This window comes from Lepus europaeus, chromosome 9 (assembly GCF_033115175.1).
Source record: "Lepus europaeus isolate LE1 chromosome 9, mLepTim1.pri, whole genome shotgun sequence".
Taxonomy (NCBI): domain Eukaryota; kingdom Metazoa; phylum Chordata; class Mammalia; order Lagomorpha; family Leporidae; genus Lepus; species Lepus europaeus.
This window is the reverse complement of record NC_084835.1, coordinates 30943233-30967800: the sequence shown is the minus strand read 5'-3', so window position 1 is coordinate 30967800 and position 24568 is coordinate 30943233. Positions and strand designations below refer to the sequence as shown.

The 24568-nt window shown below is 42.9% G+C and overlaps 1 protein-coding gene across 1 annotated transcript; it reads left to right on the top strand.

Annotated features, from left to right (window-relative positions):
* The first annotated feature begins 13848 nt into the window (after positions 1-13848).
* On the top strand, positions 13849-15292 carry HESX1 (HESX homeobox 1). The gene is made up of 4 exons (XM_062199963.1): positions 13849-14005; positions 14523-14722; positions 14982-15083; positions 15182-15292. Exons 1-4 carry the CDS (start codon positions 13849-13851, stop codon positions 15290-15292), a joined length of 570 nt encoding a protein of 189 aa, XP_062055947.1.
* The last annotated feature ends 9276 nt before the right edge of the window (positions 15293-24568 follow it).

Below are 24568 nucleotides of genomic sequence, written 5' to 3'. Positions count from 1 at the left end.
AGGTGCACATTAGCAGGAAGCTAGAATTGGAAGCAGAGCCAGGAACGAAACCTAGGCACTCTGATAAGGGATGCAGACATTCCAAATGGGCATCTTAACTTCTTAGACTGGATGGTAAAGTTTGGTTTTTTTATTTTTGTGGTTTCTTTCAAGATTTTATTTATTTGAAAGGCAGAGGTATGGAGAGGCAGAGGTGGTGGGGGAGTGTCTTCCATCCACTGATTTACTCCTCAGATGTCTGTAATGGCTGGCACTGGGCCGATCCAAAGCCAGGACCCAGAAGCTTATTCTAGGTTTCCCACATGGGTGCAGGAGCCCAAGGAGTTGGGCCATCTTCCACTGCTTTCCCAGGCCATAGCAGAGAGCTGGATTGAAAGTGGGGAAGCCTGGACCTGAACCAGCACTGCAGGCGATGGCTTTACCCATTACGCCACAGCACTGGCCCCAGGTTTTTCAAACATAATTTTGTCTTTCCTTTAAGAGATCATGGTGCTCTAAAGAATCATGATGGGGCTGGCATTGTGGCACAGCAGGTTAAGCCTCTGCTTGCAAAGCCAGCATCTAGTATCTAAACACCAGTTTGAGTCTCTGCTGCCCCACTGCCTATCCAATTCCCCACTAATGCTCCTGGAAGCCAGTGTAAGATGGTTCTATTACTTGGGCCCCTGCCACTCATGTGGGAGACCTGGATGGGGTTCCTGGCTCCCAGCTTCAGCCTGGCCCAGCCTGAAGTCTTGCAGCCATTTGGAGAGTGAACCAGAGGACTGAAGAGCGCTCTTTCTCTCTCTCTCTCTCTCTGATGCTCTTCCTTTCAAATAAATAAATCTTTAAGGAAAAATAAAAGAAGAAAAAAGATGTTATGATTTAAATGGGAGAAGGTAGTGATTCCTGATAAGAAATAAGTAGCAAGTGAAAACAAAGTGTAAGACAAAAGAGTTAAATAGTGTAACTGAAGGGGAGTTACACAATTCGCTTGGCCAAACCAAATAATTCCAAGGAAAAATTCTGTTAGGTATCTGAAATATCTGGGTGTGATCTCTCACCCAGTTAAACAGTTTCCTTCTTTGTACGGTGTGTGCATCTAAGTTGTGTTTTTGTACAGAACTCCCAATAGGCCATTACATTCTAAGAAGGGCAAGGAATTGTTGCCAGACTCAACTGGTTAAAAAACAAAACAAAGATTAACATTCAGTTGGATGGAAAGGTGGTTAAGTTGAATTATAAAATTATAAAACTAGAAATAGTTATAAAATGCCTCAAATTGGATCCTCTCGCCTTAGGCCACTCTACACCTTGCTCATTTAAAAATCTGGTCCTATTTCCTGTTTTAAAACATCACCAGGGGCTAGTGCTGTGGTGTAGCAGGTAAAGCCACTGCCTGTGGTGTTGGCATCCCATATGGGTGCAGGTTCGAGTCCTGCACTTCTGATCCAGCTCTCTACTATGGCTTGGGAAAGCGGTGGAGGATGGCCCACGTCCTTGGGCCCCTGAACCCGCAAGGGAGACCCGGAGGAGGCTCCTGGCTCCTGGCTTCGGATCGGCGCAGCTCCGGTCAGCCGTTGTGGCCAACTGGGGAATGAATCGACAGATGGAAGACCTCTCTCTCTCTCTGCCTCTCTTTCTCTGTGTTAACCCCAACTTTCAAATAAATAAATAAATCTTAAAACATCTCCAAAGCTGCAGAATTTCCCATCTTCTTTGATAACCACTTTTAAGTTTAATCAGCTTTAGTTTTGTACAGTTGACCAAACTGAGTTCATTTTAAGCCCATTTCCTTTTATGCAGAAAATGAAGCTTGTACAAAAAATGCCTTAGGGGTTACTGGAGACTTGTGTGTGGGTAGCACAGTAAAAACTGTGGGCAGCTGGTTAATTTTATGGCAGGCAAGTCAGGATTAAACAACATCCACCCAAGGCTTCTTGCCGACGTTTCACACGTATAATTTACAACAAAAGGACATACAAGCTAGTAAATAGATTTGTTAATTATTAGTCTCCTAAAATTATATTTGGTCTTCTTATAATTAGGTTTTTACATGGTACTCCTTGAAGTTCTGGTCTGTGGCTTGTAGTAGGAAAGAATCCAATAACCCAAATGATGCTGGTGCTTTCCTTTTCAAAATTATCCCCCAAGGTCAGTGGTTTCCATAAAATCATCTAGGGAGGCTGCACACATAAAAATCATCTGGGGAGGCTGTTCCAGTCCAGATTCCTGAACCCCGCAGGCAGACTTGGCTGTCCTGCACTGAAGGGGGGCTCAGCGCCTCTCCAGCCGAGTCTGAAGCAGAGAATCCTCAAACCACATGTCGGAGAACTCTGTCCCAGAGAGGCCACAGCCATTTCCTTCCCCAGATAACCTTGTATTTTTAAAAATGTGGAATCCCAGGTTCCAGCTGAGGATAACAAAAGAGACACTATTTCCAGAAGCATCTAGAAAGCCTGGAAACCACCCATTGCCCAGTGTCCTCTGAAAGACTCCATCAGTCTGAAATTCTAGGTAATTCATGCCCCTGTTAAGAATGCAAAGAATGGGGGCTGGCGTCGTGGCAATGTGGCACTGAGGCTCTGTGGTTAAGCCAGTGCTTGTGACACTGGCATCCCGTATTTGAGTGATGGTTTGAGGGCTAGCTGCTCTGCTTCCGGTCCAACTACCTGCTAATGTACCTGGGAAGGCAGCAAAAGATGATCCAAATACTTGGGCCTCTGCCACACACATGGGAGACCAGGATGCTGGCCCCTGGCTTCGGCCTGGCCCAGACCTGGCTGTTGCAGCTCTATGGGGAGTGAACCAGTAGCTGGAAGGTCTCTTTCTATCTTTCCCTCTCTGCTGCTCTGCCTTTCAAATCAATCAATAACAACTCTTGTTTTTTGTTTTTTGTTTTTTAAAAAAGAATATAATACATGGTGTAAATAAATCCAGATGTTACCTAATGAATTATTCCTTATTAGGACTCACTTGAACAGATTAAATTATTTCCTTCTTAACATCTAGCTGAGATGAACTAAATTCAAGATGTGGGTATATTGGGAGCCATCGTTGAAGCACAGTGGGTTGAGCCGCCACTTGCAATGTCGGCATCCCATAACAGAGCACTAGTTCCAGCGCTGGCTGCTGCACTTCTGATCTCACTTCTTGCTAATGCACCTGAGAAGCAGAGAAGATGGCCCAAGCACTTGGGCCACAGCCATCCATGTGGGAGACCAGGATGGCATTCCTGGCTCCTTGCTTCAGCCTGGCTCAACAAATGGCTGTTGTTGCCATTTGGGAAATGAACCAGCAGATGGAAGATCTCCGACTTTCTCTGTTGCAATGCCTTTCAAATAAATAAATCTTTAAAAAAAAAAAAAAAGACGTGGGAATATTGATGGGTAGTTTGGGAGTCGAGTCATTCCATCTAGTTTAAAACCTTAGAACCAGTGGTAGAGTCAGGGGAAGCACTGAGCGATTGGAGGGTAGAACAAAATGTTCTGAGGAGTGGGCTACAAAACAGAAGTGGGAGAGCAGCGAGGACAACTGAGTCTTCGCTGTGTCACCACAAAGCATCTTTTGCTTTGACCTTGACATTCATGTTGCTGTTGCTTACAGCCAAAGGACAAATTCTGCAACTCCTGCTTTCTCAACTGTAATAAGAATAAACATCTTACTTTAAGGATAACTATAAATGTTTTTATTTCTTTCATAATTGCCTTCTTTTCTGGAAGAAGGCATTCATAAATTAAGTTAGCAGGCCAAGAACTTTTACACAAAGCAGCATCATTCCCACTACTGTGGACAGATGAGAGCAAGGGTCTGAGCTCATAGGCATGAGCTTTGGCCAGCCTGCCTGGTTTCAGATGTTGCCTCTACCACCTACCAGTTCTGTGGCTTTAGTTGAGTTACTTCTTTTTATCTCCAATCTGCCATTTGAAAAATGGAACTCAGGGGCTGCTATTGTGGTATAGCCAGTAAAGCCACCACCTGCAATGTCACCAGCCTGTATAGGAGCTAGTTTGTGTCCCAGCTGCTCTGCTTCTGGTCCAGCCTCCTGCTAATGGCCTGGCAAAAGCAGCAAAGGATGGCCCAAGTGCTTAGGCCCCTGCTACCCTCATGAGAGACCCGGAAGAAGCTCCTAGATCCTGGCTTCAGTCTGGCTCAGCTCCAGCCATTGAAGACATCTGTGGAGTAAACCAGCAGGTGGAAGATCTTTCTGTAACTTTCAAATAAATATTTTTTTAAAAAAAATTGAACTCAATATAAAGAACCCACATTATAGAGTTGTCAAAATGATTAATGAGATTTGAATAGTACCTTGCACAATAAGCAAAATTATCTAATTATCTCTCTTATTATCTGCTGTTAAGTATAAGCTATTTTAATGTTTTTAGAGCAGCTTTGCTTCATTTTTTGCTCTGTCATATCTAAAGAAACCAGTATGTTCTAAATCAGAAGACTGCTCACTGCATTAGAGGTTCCTGATACTATTTTCAAACAGTATTATCATTGCCCTTGCTAATGTTTCATCACTTTGGCTTAGGGATTTTTGTGGCCAAAACCAAATATTTTAAATCAATAAATATTTATTTTGGTGTTCTGGAGAAAATGTGTACCAAAACAGTAAAGAATATCACCCTGGCGAGGCTTGGGTTTTTTGTTTGTTTGTTTGTTTGTTTGTTTTCTGATGGGGGTCAGTGGTAGGAGGTGCGTGTGGAGGTGTTCCAAGGTTAAAAAACATAGACCTGGTGACACTCCTACCCTGCAGGAATTCTGGGAAGAAACAGGCAAGTCAATGGAGATGAGATTGTTCTTAGAGAATTCAATATTTCCCATGAATGATTAATCATTGAAAATATTTAAATTTTTATAGAACCTCAAAATGCAGTAAAAAAACTGCCCAATGTCTAAAACCTGCTCAAGGTTAGTCAGCACATCCTCTTAAGAACACTAGATGGCAGTATTAATTTAGTTTAGGGATTCAAACTTGCCTCAGGGAATGACTGTCTTCAACAGGCTATTTATTAGGTAATAAAACGTTACAAATCCTTATGGAGCTACAGTTTAGTCCGTGTGATTGGAAGATATCAAAAAATAAACAGAACAAGCAGTATTGAAAGTGTAGTATGGAGGCCGGTGCAGTGGCTTAACAGGCTAATCCTCTGCCTTGGGGCGCCAGCACACCGGGTTCTAGTCCTGGTCAGGGCGCTGGATTCTATCCCGGTTGCCTCTCTTCCAGGCCAGCTCTCTGCTGTGGCCTGGGAAGGCAGTGGAGGATGGCCCAAGTGCTTGGGCCCTGCACCCACATGGGAGACCAGGAGAAGCACCTGGCTCCTGGCTTTGGATCCGCACGATGCGCTGGCTGCAGCGGCCATTGGAGGGTGAACCAACGGCAAAAAGGAAGATCTTTCTCTCTGTCTCTCTCTCACTATCCACTCTGCCTGTCCAAAAATAAAAAAATAAAAAATAAAAAAAAAAAGAAAGTGTAGTATGGAAATGTTTTGAAAACTAGAGCAGGAAAACAGGTGGAGGTATTTGCAGTTTTGAACAGGCCCTCCAAGGTAGACTTCATTGAGAAGTCAACATCTGAACAAAAACCTGAAGAAGTCACACGGAGCTACGGAGAGAGCATTCCAGGAAGAGGGGCCACCAGGCTGTGGGCCCTAAGCCTTCAAGTGGGAACAGTCTGGTCTGGTTCAAGAATTATATAGGCGGCCGGCATCACAGTGCAGTATGTAAAGCCGACACCTGTGACAAGTTCCCTATTGCTTCACTTCTGACCCAGCTCCCTGCTAATGCACCTGGGAAAACAGAAGATGGCCTAAGTGGTTGGGCCCCTGTACCCACACGGGAGACCAGGATGGAGTTTTAGGCTTCTACCCCAGGTTATTGTGGCCATTTTGGGAGGGATCTAGGAGATAGAAGATCTACCCCAATTTCAGCCAAAAACACCTATTAAATGTGTTTTTTAAAGGTGTGATTTGAAACAGGGAAGCTGAATTCACTAGAGATATATCATAAATTATGGGCAAACTAACACTATCTTTATTCTAAGATTTATCTATTTGAAAGGCAGAATGACAGAGAGAGAGAGACAGAACCAGAGATATATTCTATCCACTGGTTCATTCTCCAAATGTCTACAACAGCCAGGTCTAGGCCAGGCTGAAGCCAGGAATGAGGAACTCCATCTGGGTCTCCCACATGGGTGGAGGAACCCAAGCACTTGGGCCCTCATCTGCTGCCTCCCAGGCGCATCAGCAGGAAGCTGGATTGGAATCAGAAGAGTGGGACTCAAACCAGCCCTCCAGCATGGGATGTCAACATCCCAAGCAGATATTTAACCTGTTGACCACAATGCCCCCCTCCAAGATTGTCTTAAGTAAACTTTGGTAGTTTATGAGCTATGTTTATTTAAAGAAAAAATTTCATCAGTGATTTAACTATACCATATTCAATAAAAGGACCAGAATAATGGAAGACAAGGATTTAATCTAAAATGGGTGAGTTTTCCTTTATAAATAATTCAGTCCTAAAGCCAGGTGGGAGCTGGCTAAGTGGGTGTCTATTCAGGGTAGGAAGCTATGGGGGCCCAGAGCAGGGTGTTGGAGTCCAACCAGGGTAAGTAGGGCATCCCCATAGAAGGGCAAGGTAAGAAGAGTATCTGCATAGGATGGTATCAGAGCACAAAACTTGTGAAGAGGTGCGGGCTGGTGCTGTGGCCTGGTGGGTAAAGCCACCGCCTGCAGTGCTGGCATCCCATATGGACGCCAGTTCGAGTCCCAGTGCTTGGGGCCCTGTACCCACGTGGGAGATCCAGAAGAAGAAGTTGTTCCTGGCTCCTGGCTCCAGATCGGCCCAGCTCCAGCTGTTGCAGCCGTTTGGGGAGTGAACCAGCAGATGGAAGTCCTCTCTCTCTCTAACTGCCTCTGCCTCTCTGTAATTCTGCCTTCCAAATAAAATAAATAAATCTTTAAAAAAAAATACCGAGAGTATAACCTATTAAAATGGGAAATGGTCAGTCCATATTAACATAGATAAATGAATAAATAGAAAGTTTAATGAGAAACCAAATGTTTACATACATTTAAAGTATCTTTATACAAAATATTAAATTATAAAGAAGAAAACACTAGAGGGAGAAACAGAGAGAGAGGTCTTCCATCTGCTGGTTCACTCCCCATTGGCCACAATGGCCAGAACTGGGCCAATCTGAAGCCAGGAGCCAGGAGCTTCTTTCAGGTCTTCCATGTGGATGCAGAGGCCCAAACGCTTGGGCTATCTTCCACTGCTTTCCCAGGTCATTAGCAGGGAGCTGGATCAGAAAAGCAGCAGCCAGGACTCCAATTGGTGCCCACATGGGATGTAGGCGTGGCAGGGGGAGGCTTAACCTACTATGCCACAGCGCTGGCCCCTAGGCACCATCTTCATCAGTTGCTCAAAGTTAAACATCACCACCCATGGGACATATAAAGATCAGGTCAAAAAATCATGAGAATTGCACAGCATCACTTCTGTGATGCTCCTGCCACGGATGCCCAATGGAAACCCAATCCTGAGGAAGCATCGGACAACCTTAAACAAAGGACGTTCTGCAGAACAACTGTGATCTCGGTCATGGAAATACTGAGAACCTGTTGTTGACTGAGACCAAAGAGACACAACGGAGGCCCAGGTGTCATTCTGAACTACGTTTGACTGCTGTAAGAGATGCACACACGAGGTTCTCACGGCGTTTTTCATCATTGATTGGCTCTCTGATGTTTTTCTTGTGAGACCATTAGTGCAGATGCTACAGTGGCCATTAATGGGTTAAAGTCAGTAGAACAGGGCATTTGGAGAGAGAAAACTCAAGTTTCTGTCTCTTGAGAATGACTTCTGCGTATTATAACTGGACTCCCAGTTTCTCTTTTCTCAGCTATAAAATAGTGGAGCTTTTATGAGATTCAATATAAATAGGCTAAAATCCTTTGGAAACTATAACACACTATAAATATCACATTGTGGTAGATAACGAGTACTTCCTAGAAACCAACAGTATAGCAATGGTGAATCATGGTTCTCATGTCAGAAAGAAAACAAGGATGTCTTTTCACCACCACAGTTTTCAACATTGTATTATAATTTAAACCAACTTTGTCCAACAGAACTTTGTACAGTGATGGAAATCTGTCTATGGTAGTCAATATGAAACTACCAGCCACATGTGGCTCTCTAAATTTAATCTAGTTTAAAAGTCCATTTCATGGTTGGTATGTGGCAAGGCAGTTAAGTCACCATTGGGTCACCTCCATCCCATACTGGAGGCCTGGTTTGAGTCCTAGCCCCTCTGCTTCTGATTCAAGCACAGGTAGGAGATAGAGAGAGCAGGTAGGAGAGGGCAGGGGAGAGATACTGAGAGAAATCTCCAATCCGCTAGTTCACTCCCCAAATGCCCACAAATGGCTGGTGTTGGACAAGGCCAAATCCAGGAGCTGGGGGTTTGATCCAGGTTTCCCATGGGAATGCAGCAATCCAATTAGTTGCCCCTTACAGTCTGCTTCCCAGAAACTGGAGTCAGGAGCTGGAGCCAGGCATCAAACCCAGTTGCTCTGATGTGGGATATAAGCACCTGACATTTATGAACGATCCTGCTGAGAGGCTGCTGGGTTGATAGAGAACCCCAGAGGGTTGCGGGTGGAAGCAGGAAGCACCGGGGATGCTTTCGGAGCCATTCTTATTCCTGGCCTGCTTCCTCCTCTTGGCTCTATTACCATAGCTCCAGAATTTTCTCTTGCCTTATTCACTGCTCCTTCTCCAAAACTACTTCTCCAACCTCCAAATGTCAAAGCACTCTATACCTGTTCTGGGTCCCTTCTTGTTTGCTGCATGATCTCATGCAAACCCTTGGCTTTTAAGACCATTTCCTTGCTGGTTATGCACATACTTAGAGCTGCAGCCCTGAGCCCATATTCCTATATTTAATGGTTAGTAGCTCTCCAGATTATAACTCTTTGTTTCTCTCCAATCCCAGCCTCCTGCAGTCCAGGCTTCCACACCTGTACTTTGCTCAACCCCTAACCTGAGTCATCTTGAACGCCTCCTTTTCTCTCTTGTAAGGCCGCCACGAAACACACCAAACACCGGAGTAAGGGAAAGGGTTTATTGGGAAAACCGGACAAACCAGAGGGAAGGGGAGAAGAAGGAAAAAGAGAGAGAAGGAGAGTGCAATAGAGACATCAAGAGAGAGAGCGAGAGAGAAAGATCAAGAGACAGAAAGAAAGATCAGGAGACGGAGAGAAAGAGAGCCTCGTGTTCAGGAACAGGTCCTCTTAAAACTTTGTGGGGGCCGGCGCCGTGGCTCAATAGGCTAATCCTCCACCTGTGGCGCCGGCACCCTGGGTTCTAGTCCCGGTTGCCCCTCTTCCAGTCCAGCTCTCTGCTGTGGCCTGGGAGTGCAGTGGAGGATGGTCCAAGTGCTTGGGCCCTGCACCCACATGGGAGACCAGGAGAAGCATCTGGCTCCTGGCTTTTGATTAGCACGGTGTGCCGGCCACAGCGCGCCAGCTGCAGCGGCCACTGGGGGGTGAACCAACAGAAAAGGAAGACCTTTCTCTCTCTCTGACCACTCTGCCTCTCAAAACAAAAACAAAAACAAAAAAACAGTGAATCCCAGTAGGATGGGCCATGTGGCCACCTGGCTTCCAGCAATGGCTCCGGGGAGCTAGAGGCTAGGATGGTGTCCGGGGTGTAGTTCGCACCGTGGATAAGACTGTCATTTTACTAACACCTTTCCTCTACACTAATCCAGCAACAAGACATGTTCTTTAGCCCCTTGAATCAATGAGCTCTTGCCTCCAAAACACTGTGAATAAAATAACTCCCAAAATCTCAGTGGCTTAAACCAGATTTCATTTCCTCACTCAAGAAACTGTAGGTCAGTTTGGTGTGCAGTGGTGCTTGGCTGAGCTCAGTTTGGTGTGTTCAATCTGGGGCTCAGGCTGAAGGGCAGTCGCTACCCCAGGGATGATGTCACGGTGATGTCAGAAGTCCAAGAGGGCAAACCAATCATGCTGGCACATGTGGAGCTTCTGCTAACATCCTGCACGTCCCACTGGCCGTAGCAAGTCAGGCAAGCCTGGGAAGTTCATGGTGTTCTCCATGAAGCCGTGCCAAAGAGATGGCTGTATGATATATAACCGGGACTGAAGAACTGGGGCCAAATTATTCAGTGATTAAGTTTCCCACAACCTTCTGAAGAACTGCACCTTTCTCCAAACCCCATTATTCGTCTCTCATTCAGGTATCATTATTTCTTTCCCTGAACAAGACGTTTCTTTGTGTTTTCACCACTATACCCTGCACACTTAGAACAGAGCCTAGCACATAGTATATGCTCAGTAAATGTCTGTTGAATAAGTAACTGCCAACTGATCTTCTTGACTACACTCATTTTTTTCTAATGCCTTTTCACATTGCAGCTGGAGTGAGGTTTTCAGAACACAAACCATGTCCAGAAAGGCCAAGCTTGAAACCCCATTAAACTGGAACTCCCTGCTGTGGCTTTTATAAAAACCATCCAGTTTTTGGGGGGGAGCTTCCAAGATGGTGGAGCAGGGAGGGAGCTTACTGCTCCAGTCTAGAAGAAGATAGTTTAAAAAAGTGGAGAGGGTGCATTCTTAAGGAAGAATTAGGGAGAAAATGGCAAGACACTTTGTGTAAATTAGAGGGATACTGTGGACATATGTGGAGGGCGTGGACGCCCACAACTCAGAACCACAGAAGCCAAGAGCCTCCGCATCAGCACTGGAGAGTGAGGCCACAGCAGAGAGCCAGATCAGAAAAGGAGCATCCAGGCCACAAGCCGGCCCCCATATGGGATGCCGGCACCAAAGGCAGAGGCCTAGCGCACTGTGCCACAGAGCCAGCCCAAGAGTTATCAAATAGACTTTGATACATACCAGTCATAGAAATGTCTTCACAACTCTACATCAGCTTCCAAGAAATTACCACTGTGCTTTTTTAAAAAGAAAAAGTGGGGTTTATATCATAGTCAAGATAAATTTTAAGGGGCTAGCACTGTGGCATAGTGGGTAAAGTCTCCGTTTGCAGTGCAGGTATCCCATATGGGCACTGGTTCATGTCCCAGCAGCTCCATTTCCAATCCAGCTCCCTGCTAATGAGCCTGGGAAAGCAGCATAGGTGACTCAAGTCCTTGGGTCCCTGTACCCACGTGGGAGACCTGGAAGAAGCTCCTGGCTCCTGGCTTTGGATCTGACTATTTGGATCTGACTATATCAGACTATTGCACTCATCTGGGGAGTGAACCAGTACATAGAAGATCTCTCTCTCTCTCTCTCTCTCTCTCTTTCTCTCTCTCTCTCTGTGTGTGTGTCTGCATCAGCCTTTCTATAACTCTTTCAAATGAATAAATGTTTTTAAAATCAATCAATCAATAAATAATAGATACCATCTATCACCTAGCCTGACCAGGCTCCGCAAATGCATCAGACGCCAGCAGCTCCACACCAGCCACTTCCTTTTTCTTTTTTCAGATGTTCCAAGTGCTTTTCAGCTGCAAGACTTTAGGTAGTTCTTGCTCTTCCTCTGACTGCAATCCTTTCTCCAGCCCCAGGCCTGCTGGCCCACTCTCACTCTCTGCTCCAGGGGAAGTACCACCCCCTGAGACAGGCCTCCCTAGCTACTGCACTTACCAACACCCTGCCCCACTGTGTTGCATCACCATCACCCTTTTTATTTCTTTCACTGTGTTTGTCGCTCTCTAAAAGTACAGTGTTCTTTTTGTCACTGACTGCAAGCACCTATGATAGCTTCTGGCCCAGATTTAGTGCCCTACAAAAATCTGTGGAGTGAATAGATGAGAAACCATTTCCCCCATATTTTTGGAGAAATTCCTTCCTGCTTTCTATTTTCTTCAATTCATCCATATAGAAACTAGTATTAGGTAAATCCAAGTAAAATCAGTTCAAGATGAATAAAAATACTGGAAGATCTTTGTTAATGAAGGAAGAAATTGGAGCCAGGTTTGCTGCCACCCGGGGTGCAGCATCCTGGTGCTTTGTGCCTCTTGAGAGCCTCAGGCAGACCTGCTCTTTTACCTGCAACCGCCTGTTACAGGTCCATATCACCTGGCTCACCTGTTTGCTTGTCCTATTCTTATTCCCAGCTAACATACTAAATAGTTTACTTACCATTGTTCTTGAGTGCCTGTCTGCCTGCTCTCACCTCATCCTGCACCACTCTAAGTGTCTTGCAGGCAAGGATCTTACTCTGGTTTTTGTTTTCGGGTGCGGAGGAGGTGTTTAACCAGTGGTGGAATGAATGGATAAGTATCTCAGAGGACAGGAAGAAATCTGGGAAGGTCCTGAATTCTCTGTCTCTCCTAGCCATCCTCAGGCACAGTCTGCATATCCAGACACTGGATACAACATGTCCATGAGGTGTAAGCGCTCATGGGGTTTATTCATCCCCAGAGTGGTTTCCCATACCCTCATCTGTTTATGAATCCATTCTTCCCTTTGTTCACCTAAGAGCTTGCATATGGAGGAAATTAGCGTAGTATTTGTGACATCATGAGACAAATCTGATGTAGTTGAGCCCTTCCCTGTGTTTCCCTGTGGAGGCTATTTCCTCTTCAAGTAGAGAGTACTTTCCCTCTTTCATAAAAAAAAAAAAAAAAAGCCCAGCCCAGCAGCAGCTGTTTAAAGCTGTTTAAATGAGAGATAAAGCTGAGCACTTAAATTTATCTTCAAGAAGGTACTGGAAAAAGAGAAGGAATAGAATATAAGAAACTCTGAGTATTATACTTCTTTGGGAAGGGAGAATGGCCACTTAAATGTCTTTCCAATTAGCAGCTGTACTTTTAATTTCAAGTTTTCTCAGGGTTATCAAATTACAATATTCTATTCCTAGCTACTTTTTGCAAGCTTTCTCATCTTTACAAAATCCCCCACCTTCCCTCCAGTTCCTCAAAAGATCAACAAAGAAATTTTTCTTTCGAAAATACAGTGAGCTGCGTTCTTTTCCTCGAAATAACTGGCAGGAAAAGAAACCACTCTGGTTTGAACAGCTATTCTGTCAAGTTGCTTGGAAATAGCTGCTCGGGAAGCTTGCACCTCTCTTGTTTAAAAGAAAAGACGAAGGAAAGGAGTTAGTCCATTAATTATTTCAAATACTTGGTGCAAGTGTTCCTATGAATTAATCCAGGCACTTGGAAGATAATTACACTCAGTGTTAATAACATTGCCAGCCTTTTCCAGAATGCTACACTCCAAATACTATTGTGTTTTCATTGACAACATTCACTATTACATATGCATATGAGCACCAGTCATTTTCATCAGAATTGCTGTAATAGCATTAAGAGATTATTATTTTTTCCAATTTCCTTGGAAGAAAATTCACTTAAATTAGATTATTTCTTACTTGACTACTCTCCTATCTTGCCTGTACGTGTAGGTAACTAGAGCCTATGAAAGTATAAACTTCAGAATGAAAAAAAAAAGCATGATTTTATACATTAGTGATTTCAAATAAAAGAAGAGTGCAACATTTGTGCATCCCTTCTTACAAGAAAGTTAAGTCTGTGTTCTGCTTAGGAGAGATAACACTTTTTGTCCCTGTAGGTGGCCCCCCTGGTGTAGCCATTAGTTGCTAATTACTTGCAAACAAATAAACAATTAACTCCTTAAGCTGCTGGCTGGGCAAGTGTTCATTGACATGCTAAAACTTTCTAAGACAGGATTTTAATTAGTGACGTCCTAAATCCAGCCCCCTTGTCCACAAAGCTATAAGGTGAACTACGGGAAGACCTCAGCCCTGTACAAGGGGGGCAGGGGCGGTAGGGAGGCCGGAGCTGTGTCTGCGCAGCCTGAGAGGATGTCTCCCAGTCTTCAGGAAGGTGCTCGGCTTGTGGAAGGCAAACCCTCATCCAGCTCCTTTTCCATTGAGAGCATCTTAGGACTGGACCAGAAGAAAGATGACGCTCCATCAATGAAACCCCACAGGCCGTGGGCAGACACCTGCAGCTCCTTGGGTATGTCCCAACCTAATGATTCAAAAGCTCTTTTGTTATTTCACTGGTTGTTTTTCATTTGGCCTTGATTTCATACTACATAGAGTTAAGCTGTGGTTTCATATTTTTAAATAACTGAAGCATCCAGGACTTTTACTGCCTCCAGCTGGGTCCTAAGGGAAACAGAAAGAATATTAGCTTCTGATCCAAGTGTGTATAAAGGTCACTCCCAGAAACTGCCAAGAATCTGTGTTCACCGCAGGTCTCTCTCAGTGTCTATCTGACGCTCCACATGTTCTAAATCTGGTTTCACTGAGAAACAAATGATGTTCAGAAACCCAATTGTTCTCTATCACCAAGCAGGATCTTCCTTTTTTTTGTTTGGTTTTTGACTTTTGGTTGAGCATGAGGGTTTTTCCCTTGTGAAACCCAGAAGAATTCCACTAGAAAAATGAAAGACAAGTTTCTGACATCACTTCTAGCACGGTATGAAGCGTTGGGTCGGCCATCTAAGATGGGTGTATTTTTCTGATCGTAGGGAAGGATGCTAACCTACGTCTCCATGTCCCGAGTTTTCCCAATGGGGCCTCATTCCCACACCCTGGGGATCATCCAATGCCAGAAGAAAGAGCTATGAAATATGAAAATTACTTCTCAGCCTCAGAAAGAGCGTCTTTGAAAAGAGAGTTGAACTGGTATAGAGGCCGGAGACCAAGAACTGCTTTTACTCAGAATCAGGTGGGAAGTTCTTTTTTCATCCAATAATGATAACAGAAAGGCTTAAACAAAAGCCCATTCATTTTGGGATTTCAGTTTAGAAGTCATGAATGTAACAACAGACTATATCATATTTTAACAGTTTCTGGATACTTTTTTTTTAATAGGTATTCAGGTTGTCAAAGATTTAAATACAAGTAATTTGCTAGACAAATTAAAGCCTGCATTTGGTGACATACTGAATTATCAACATTTTAATGAATTATTTCCTTACTCCTAGGTTGAAGTGTTGGAAAATGTCTTTAGAGTAAATTGCTACCCTGGCATTGATATCAGAGAAGATTTAGCTCGAAAACTGAATCTAGAGGAAGACAGAATCCAGGTCATTTTCCAGCTTAGCTTTTGCTCATGATAGTTGAAATGTTAAGAAGAATAAAATACCTTTAATATTTCTGAGACCTATGTTTTCCTCAATTTTAGATTTGGTTCCAAAATCGGCGTGCAAAGCTGAAAAGATCCCACAGAGAATCACAGTTTCTAACAGCAAAAAAAAATTTTGACACTAATCTCCTGGAACAGATAGAAAACTAAATGTGTGAAATGATCTTGCCAGTACAGACCATGAAGAATCAAGGAAGGGAAAAAGCAAGTGTTAAAAATGTATTTTCTTTCCTGCATTTAATCTGTATATTGTATTTTTTCCTGAAAACATACTGTAAATAATTACTATTATAGCATGGTACAAATTATATTCGGGTCGGGCACTTTTAGTTACAATAAAAACCTTTCCTATATTTTTAAATAAATGTTTTCAGAAAAGCTGGCTATTTTTTAAGTGAGCACAGTCAATCTAATAAAATAGTTCCCTAAAATCAGTAAACTTGTGACTAAGGCATTCTGCAAGCTGTATTCCATTCACAGACTATTTCAAGCGAAATAATCTGGAGTACAAAGGTGTGATTTATTTTAACTAGTCTCCTTCAAGTGCATTGTGAAACACAATTGTGCTTAACTGTAATATAGAGTGCGATTGACTTATGAATCTTCGATTTCTTTTGATTTATGGCATTAGCAATGAGAATATCTCACCAAATATTCAAACAAAGCCTGATAGCATACCAATTTCAAGTCGTTGTGTTTTTTTTTTTTTTTAGGCAAAGTCATTTTTGTCAGAGATATAAAAACAGCAGCTGTCATGTTAACACCGCTGGCATTGCACTGCACAAAAGCTGCAAATAAATGCAAAATTTAAGTAGTTTGCTAGTTCATTTAATGTTGTACTTTTCATTCATTAAAGTGATAGTGCTCATCTGGCTTATATCTGCTTCTGGTTTAATGATTCCAATCAATGGCAAATTTTGTTACAATATCACTTGGGCTGAGAAGGTATCCGCTCTGACACATGAGAGAGCTTTAAAAAGTTCATGGAAAATGGAATTCAAAGGCAAGTTAATTTTAGAGCATTTTTTTAATCCATGCAGAGTTTTTTCATAATACTATTTTCATGAACTTTTTGAAGATCTCTTATATGCACGGATTTCAAAAGGCACTTGTATCAAAATTAACATGTCTTTGAATTCCATCTTCTGCAAACTTTCTGAAATACTCTGTGACTGGTGATAATCAGGGCATTTTCTAAGCCAGGAAAACTGCTTGTTTTCTTTTCCCTTCCCGTTTTCCCAAGTTGCCACTTAAAGATGGGACAGAGGATAAGACGCATCACAAGAAGGGAGTCTTCTCGGCTGCACATCGGGTATTTGTTTTCCAGTTCATGAAAGACCTGAGTGGGTGGGTTCTGCTAAGGACTCTGACTTTGTCTGCTGGAAGCTGTATTTCAGCTCTGTGTGTCTGAATCGAGTTCTCCTCGCCTGCTTCCTCTTTCTTTCTTTCCTGTTCCTCTCTCCTTCCTCTCTCTCCGCAATGAGGAGAGCAGGAGGTTTTCCGCCCATTATCAAATCTGTAACTATTTTTTTTTTCTGATTTTTTTTTTTCACATGTGAAAAAAAACTTGAAGGAGCATGTATAGCATTTTGGATGAACAGGAGCATGACTTATATTCTAGTGCTGTGAGCATGCAGTGGGGACAGAAGGCTCTGTGTCACGGTGACCAGTCAGCAGTGCCCTGGGCTGCTTGTCTTCTACAGTGGCTGAGATGGACAGGCGGGCAGTTCACAGGAAGAGCAGGGACATTAAATGTCTTCCAAGAAAGATGGGGCCACTTTTTCCAGTTTAAACAGCTGGATCCACTAATATAAAATTTGAAGCACTGTTTATGAAATAGATCGTCAAAATTTCTCCACCGGGAGCTTTCTTTGCTCTCCATTAGTTTCCTATGAACTTATGTTAAGTGGAGGACTGGATCTCACCAGAAGTAGGCCCTGGGAGAGCAGACTGGAGAGGAGAGTGACTCACATGATGGGTAAGCTTTTAGTGTAATCCCAAAAGTCATATTTAGATACTGTAAACCATTTAAGCACTAGAAATAAAGTCTCCCTCTAATTTCTTCTTTCACAGATAAAGCCCCATTAAACATTTTATAGGCCTTTTTGTATATTATAAAATCATGTGCAGAGATCTTCAAAAAGTTCATGGTGGCACAGGGAGTGGGTACAGGGTAGCATTGGGGTGCAGTGGCTTAAGCCCTGCTTGCAACAACAGCATCCCATGTCAGAGCCACAGATTGAACCCCAGCTGCTCTGCCTCTGAGCCAGCCCCCTGCTTACACTCCTGGAAAGGCAGGTGCAAGTGCTTGGGTTCCTACTTCCTATGTGGGAGACCAAGATATAGTTCCTGATTCCTGGCTTCAACATGGCCCAGTCGGCCAATGCTGTTGCTGCCATTTGGGAAGAGAACCAATGGATGGAAGATTCTCTCTCTCTCTCTCTCTCTCTCTCTCTCTCTCTCTCTCTCTCGCTCTGCCTTTCAAATACATAAGTAAATAAATCTTTAAAAAGTTCAGGGACAGCTGCATGTCTTGGGTTGCCCACATCCCATACTGGAGTAGCTGGGTCTGAATCCTGGCTCACCTCCGAATTCCAGCTTCCTGCTCGTGTGCGCCCTGGGAGGTACTGGGTGATGACTTAAGTACTTGGGTCTCTGCCACACATGTGGGAGACCCACACTGAGTTCCTAGATACTGACTTCAGCCTAGCCCAGCTCCAATTGTTGTATTTGGGGAGCAAACCAGCAGATAGAAGATCTCCTTGTTTGTCTGTCTCTCTCTCTGTCTCTCTCTTTGCCCACCTTTCAAATAAATAGAAAGGCATAAATCAGTTTTTAAAGTTCATGTAAATTTGCATATTATGAAAAAACTATTCATTGATCTCAAAAGTTTTTTGTATCAAAATAAACATATCTTTTAATTTTGCTTTTCCATGACTTTCTGAAATACCCTTGTTTTTTGCTCTTATTTTTAAAAATGTGATCACACTTGGCATTCTGTTTCATGTCTCTCCTGTATCTTGCCATGTTCGAATTGCAGCTGTCTCCTTAATGTCTGCTTAGTTTAGATAAAATTTCAAGTCTTGCACATAAGAAACTATTTCATAATATAAATATTTGAACATTTAAGCATTTTTAAAGTGATACTTTATACAAATTAAGATTTTCAATGAGTTATTATAGTTTACCTAGAATTTATCTAGAATTAAACCTAATCCCCAAATTCCTGAAGAGTGGGAGGATTTTGTATAAAAACCATAACATCTAGAAAAAAATAAAATAGCATCACAAGCATTGATCAGCAATTAATGTACTTTTTAAAATTATCACAGCTGAGTAAACACATAAAATCCAGTAAGAAGAGGAATTTAGTAGCTCTTGATACTATCATCTTAGTATTTTCCAGTGATAAATTTGTATGGCTGATTTATAGAGTTTAAAATTCAATTTTGTTTATAATTGAAATAAGCTGTATTTTTTTGACACTTTAAAGGATGACACTTTATTTCAAAATAAATGTTTGAATTTCTAATAATTTAATTTCTTTTTTTTAGTTAAACTTTTATTTAATGAATATAAATTTCCAAAGTACAGCTTATGGGTTACAATGGCTTCCCCCTCCCAAAACTTTCCTCCCACCCACAACCCTCCCCCCTCCCGCTCCCTCTCCCCTTCCTATCACATCATGATTCATTTATAAGCTGTATTTTTAATTGAAGTTATATATTTATAACTGAAATCATTTATAATACAAATGATACATTTATAATGAGAACAAATAACATCTGGAAGTCAGAAAAGCCTAAATGCCAAATTTTATAATATGAAAGAAGTAAATATAAATGTAATATACATCTCTTTTTATATTTTCTGATGATGACAGCATATCAGTTCTACTGTAACTTCTGTGAAGCAAGTTCATAATGACAAATATTCAAAAAGCAAAATAATATGCAAGATCACAGTGTATTTCCCCAAAGTCATTTTCAAAAAGTCTGAGACGAAGGCTGATCTTGTTATGGGAAATCATGGATCAGCAATATTTTTGGAATTACAACTGACAGTAATTTGAAGAGAATATAACGACATTCAGGGAAAAGACTGGCCTTTCAGGAAAAATCAGGCAAAATGAAAATGGTCATGAAAAACCAAGATGGAATCCTCCCTCCCTCAAGACTCACGGGCTCTAATCCATAGCTTATCTCTGCTCCTGGTGATTCCAGGCCTTTGTCTCGGCTAATGCCCAGGACAAGGTGAACAGGAGTAACAAATCAAACTAATGCAGTCAGGCTAATACCTGGAGCGTCTCTATTATCTGACCACTGCCTAAAGGAGGTGATTTGTTCTCCTGTAATGGCTTTTGTCTCTTGTGAAGCCAGCCTGACAAAGCCCGGCACTACAGAGTGCCAGCAGAAACAATGACTGTGTGCTGGTGGTCACCTTTTGAGTTAATCAGTGTTAATAGCTGCTTGCTCCTTATCACCCATCACGCAAATGGCATAAGTCCCCCATGACCAAACCCAACCCGCAGCCAAGTCAACCTGGGCCTTGCGCCTACTTCTAAAGGCCGAGAGCCACGGGCTCATCCACGGACCTGATGTGAGGCGGAAATCACAGTGGGGCAAACAGTGGCTCACTATCTCCATCTCAATGGGCCCTTCACCTGCTTTTGGCTACTTCACTGCTCACTTTGGCTGTCTTGCTTCCTGGTGGGGCGCAGGCCCACAGCAGCCCAGGCAGGTCTTGCTGGCTCTCACCACTCTACACCCATTAGATTCACCACTTCCCATTTTCCTCTCTCTTACTTCCATCCACTACTTTTCTCCTGTTGCTGCCTTGGCAACCTTGTGGGTGTCAACAGGCTTTATTGAGCACCACGAATGAACCTCCAGCCAGAAAAGCTGCTAGCCTTCTAATTGCTTCCCTTCTGTCTGGTCCAAAGTCCGCAACATACAGGAATTTAGTGTCTGTTCTCTTCCTCCAGATCTCCTAGGATGGCCTAGTGGACCATCTCCTTTAATTAGAATTTTATGACAATGTCATTTCAAAGGAATAAACCATACCACATCTTATATCCCATTATAAGCCTGCAAATAACTGTGCAATTGAGTAGCTGCTGCCCCTTTGAGCTGAGCTCCAAATTGAAAAACATGAAGTCAATCTGAACCTGATCTGCATGCATGCAGCCTAGAGCCGAACCCAGCCACACCCAGCTACATTCAGCGGACCTCAGCGGACCTCAGCTGACCCGCAGACCTGTGAGTTGCTGTTAACCACTGAGTTTAAGGGTTTATTAAAAACAGAAGTGGGCTAGGCCTCTGCATGTGGCGCCGGCATCCCAAATGGGTGCCCGTTCATATCCCAGCTGCTCCTCTTCTGATCCAGCTCTCTGCTACAGCATGGGAAAGCAGTGGAAGATGGCTCAAATCGTTGGACTCCTGCACCCACATGGGAGACCCAGAAGAAGCTCCTGGCTTCAGATGGGCACAGCTCCTGCTGTTGAGACCATCTGGGGAGTGAACCAGTGGATTGAAGACCTCTCTCTGCCTCTGCTTCTCTGTACCTCTGCCTTTCAAATAAATAAGTAAATCTTTAAAAAAATTCCATATAGATGTTCAAGTCCAGGCTGCAGCATTTCCAGTCTAGCTCCCCACTAATGTGCCTGGGAAAGCAGCAGCAGAAGGCTCAAGTCCTGGGGCCCCTACCACCCACCTGGAACACTCGGATGAAGCTCCTGGTTTCATCCTGATCGTTGCGGCCATTTGAGGAGTGAACAAGCAGATGAAAGACCTCTCTCTCTCTGTAACTCTACCTTTCAAATAAATGAGTCTTTTTTTTAAGATGATTTTTTTAAAAAAGATGATTACACTAATAAAAACAATAATACCATCATTTATTAACTACCTGTACAGACTGAATATTTATGTCCCTGAGAAATTCTCATGTTGACCTGTAATGCCCCAGTGTGATATTTGGGAGGTTATTAGTCCATAAAGGTGGAGGCATCATTCATGGGATTGGCATCCTTCTAAAAGGGACCCTAGAGAGCTCCCTTATCCTTCCACCATTTGAGGACACAAGAAGACAGTCACCTTAAACCAGTAAGTTAACCCTCACCAGACACCAAATATGTCCATGCATTAATTTATTTTAAAAAAATTTGCTGGGCTGAGAGACAAAGGCATAGAGTAAATCAGTGGTTCACTCCCCAAATGCCTATGATGGCAAGGACTGAGCTGGGGCCAAAGTCAAAGCCAGGAACCAGGACCTCAATCCAAATCTCCCATAGGGCTGCAGAGACCCAGTTACTCAAGCCATCACCACTGCTTCCCAGGGTCCACACCAGCAGGAAGTTGGAGTCAGGAGCCAGAAGCAGGCACTGAATGTAGGCAACGCAGTGTGGGACACAGGAGTCCCAGCTGCCAGGCCAAACACCCTCCCTGCTCATATTTTAACCCGGCACTCCCCAGCCTCCAAAACTGGGAGAAATTAATTTCTGTTGTTTATAAACCAGCCAATTTTTGATATTTTTGCTATAATAGTGCCGATGAACTATGACAGGTCCCACCAAGAGTTAAATATATCAGTGCTTCACATTAAGTATCCAATTTCATTCCCATGGTAGCTCTGCATGGTGGTAGAAATGGTCAACCCACCTTACAAATAAAGGAAAACCAGTCTGAAATACTTTAATTATGATGGTTTATGATTCCCATATCCCATATCACAGACAAGAAAATTGAGGGACACAGAGACTAAGTAACTGGATCAGAGCCACACAACCAGAAAGTGGCTCAGCCAGAATTCAAACCAAGTTCTGCTTGACTAAGCTTTCCAGAAGATGGAGTCACCAGCTGTGATGGCAATACTTAGGACATGTGTGAATTTTTCTTTTCTTCCTTCCTTTTATTTTTTAGGGAAGGGAGAGGTAGGGGTATTAGGAGTAGAGACTTGAGCGTAATCAGATTTTCCTAAGTGTCAAGAAATTCCTTTTTAATAAAATGTCCTCTCCAGGTAAGTGTTGTCTGTATAAATATTAAACCTACAATTAAGGTTTAACAACAATCACAAGATGTAAGTCTTTTCCTCTAAAACTGCCATCAGAAATTTGTAGAAATCTACCTGTACTCTTTCATCTGGAAGATTTAACTTGTAATTCTTGTTTTATACAATGCATGTGATTTTTTTTTAAGATTTATTTTATTTATTTGAAAGTCAGAGTTACAGAGAGAGGTCCTCCATCCTCTGGTTCACTCCCCAGATGGCCACAACAGCCGGAGCTGCGTCGATCTGAAGCCAGGAGCCAGGAGCTTCCTCCAGGTCTCCCATGCAGGTGCAGGGTCCCAAGGACTTGGGCCATCCTCCACTGCCCTCCCGGGCCACAGCAGAGAGCTGGATCAGAAGAGGAGCAGCCGAGACTAGAACCGGCACCCACATGGGATGCCGGTGCTTCAGGCCAGGGTGTTAACCTGCTGCGCCACAGTGCCGCCCCTGCATGTACATTATTTACATGATAGACTTTTCAGAAGTAAAATGTTGAATTAAAAAGAGGCAATTTACAAAATATGCACATTATGATATCATGAAAAAAATTACAATTACTTTGTAAGGAGGCATTCATTGTGTCATCCTATATCAGCACTGGTTCACATCTCAGCTGCTCCACTTCTGATCCAGCTCCCTGCTAATGGCCTGGGAAAAGCAGTGGAAGATCGCCCAAGTACTTGGGTCCTTGCCACCAATGTGGAAGACCTGGATGAAGGTCTTGGCTTTGGCCTGGCCCAGCGCTAGCTACTGTAGTCTTCTGGGGAGTGACTGTAGTCTTCTGGGGAGTGAACTAGCCCAAGAAGTAGAAACAGTCACAGAAACACACAGCAGAGGGGAGAGACAAAAGCCCTGGCTTTCCAGAGGGCCAGCAAGGGGTGACCCTGTGACCAGATAATTTGGGGGGGATCACAGAGAGGACATGTTAGAAGATGACCTGATAAAGTTGTGAACAAACTCCAGAGCTTGCCCTGGTCTGCACATGTGTGTGTCTGATCCTAAACAGAAGACCAAGGCCTTTGAGAACTAAGCAACAAGACAGCTAATTGCACAGATACAGCCTGAACTTTAGGAGGCACACAAGCAAAATAGATCCACATGGTACTGCAAAATTTTTGAAGACAGAACTGATATTAGAAACAACAGAACACAGATTGCAGATCAGAGCTTGTACCCTGAACCTAACCAGGTCAATTGCCTGCTGAAAAAACAGAAAACAGCCAAAAAAACAACAAAACAAAACAAAAACATATTTAGCAATATCCAAAGTGTTAGAATATACTATTCAAATGGACAGCATGCAATGCAAAATTTCTCAACATACGAACCACAAAAGTCTGACCAAATCTCTTGGGAAAAGAAAAATCAATGCACACCACCCCTAAGATGACCCAGATGTTGGAATTACTGGACAAGACTTGTAAGGAATTATCAAAACTGTTTTAAAAACTGAGGGCAAACAATCTTGAAATGAATGGGAAGATAGAAAGTTTCAGCAGAAAAGTAAATCTATACAGAGAAGCAACTGGAACCTTTGGAACTGAGAAATACAGCTAAGCAATAAAAAGTCCTTGGATGAGTTTAATAGCAAAATGGAGATGATCAATAGAACAACTGATGAACCTGAATATAGGACAATATAAATGATGCATGTGAACAACAGAGAGAAAAAATGCTGGGGGAAAAAAGTACATAGCTTTCAGGACCTATTGAACACAGGCGTCATATTTGTGTCACCTTAATTCTAGAAGGGTAAGAACAAGTATGTGTCAAAAAAAAAATTGATGAAAAAAATGGCTAAGAATTTCCTAAATTTTGGTGAAAGACATAGATCTACAAATTCTAGAAGCTCAGCAAGTCCATAACATAATAAAACATTTTAAAAATGACAACCATTTCACCATGATCAAATTGCCAAAAAAACCCCAAAAGCTATGAAGGCAACCAGACAAAAACAACACATTCCACACCCCTAACAATCAACTTTCAGATTACAGGAAGCAAAAACTGATAACACCGATATTAAAAGTGGAAAACTCCCTAACTGCCTTTGGAGACTTAAGCATTAGTTTCTCAGTAATGGTTGGAGCAAGGAAATGAAAAGCATAACTTATGAAGAACAGGATGACACCAACTATATGTGACATTTATGGAATACCGTACAATAGCACATACACGAATTCCTTTAAGTGCACACACTCTGAGACATAAAAACAAACCTTACTAATTTAAAGAAATTAAAATCATATCAAATGTGTTTTCTGACCATAAAAGAATTACTCTTGTGTACTAAAAGGTTAACTCAGCAAGTTTGGCACATTCAGAAATTGGCCTTTGACTATCTCCTAGGAGATAATCTCCTGGGAATATCCTCCCTGATAA

Coding starts and splice junctions, on each gene's coding strand:
- HESX1 (XM_062199963.1), top strand. CDS start 13,849: ATGTCTCCCAGTCTTCAGGAAGGTGCTCGGCTTGTGGAAGGCAAACCC. Junction 14,006..14,522: donor AGACACCTGCAGCTCCTTGG/GTATGTCCCAAC, acceptor TTCTGATCGTAG/GGAAGGATGCTAACCTACGT. Junction 14,723..14,981: donor CTGCTTTTACTCAGAATCAG/GTGGGAAGTTCT, acceptor CCTTACTCCTAG/GTTGAAGTGTTGGAAAATGT.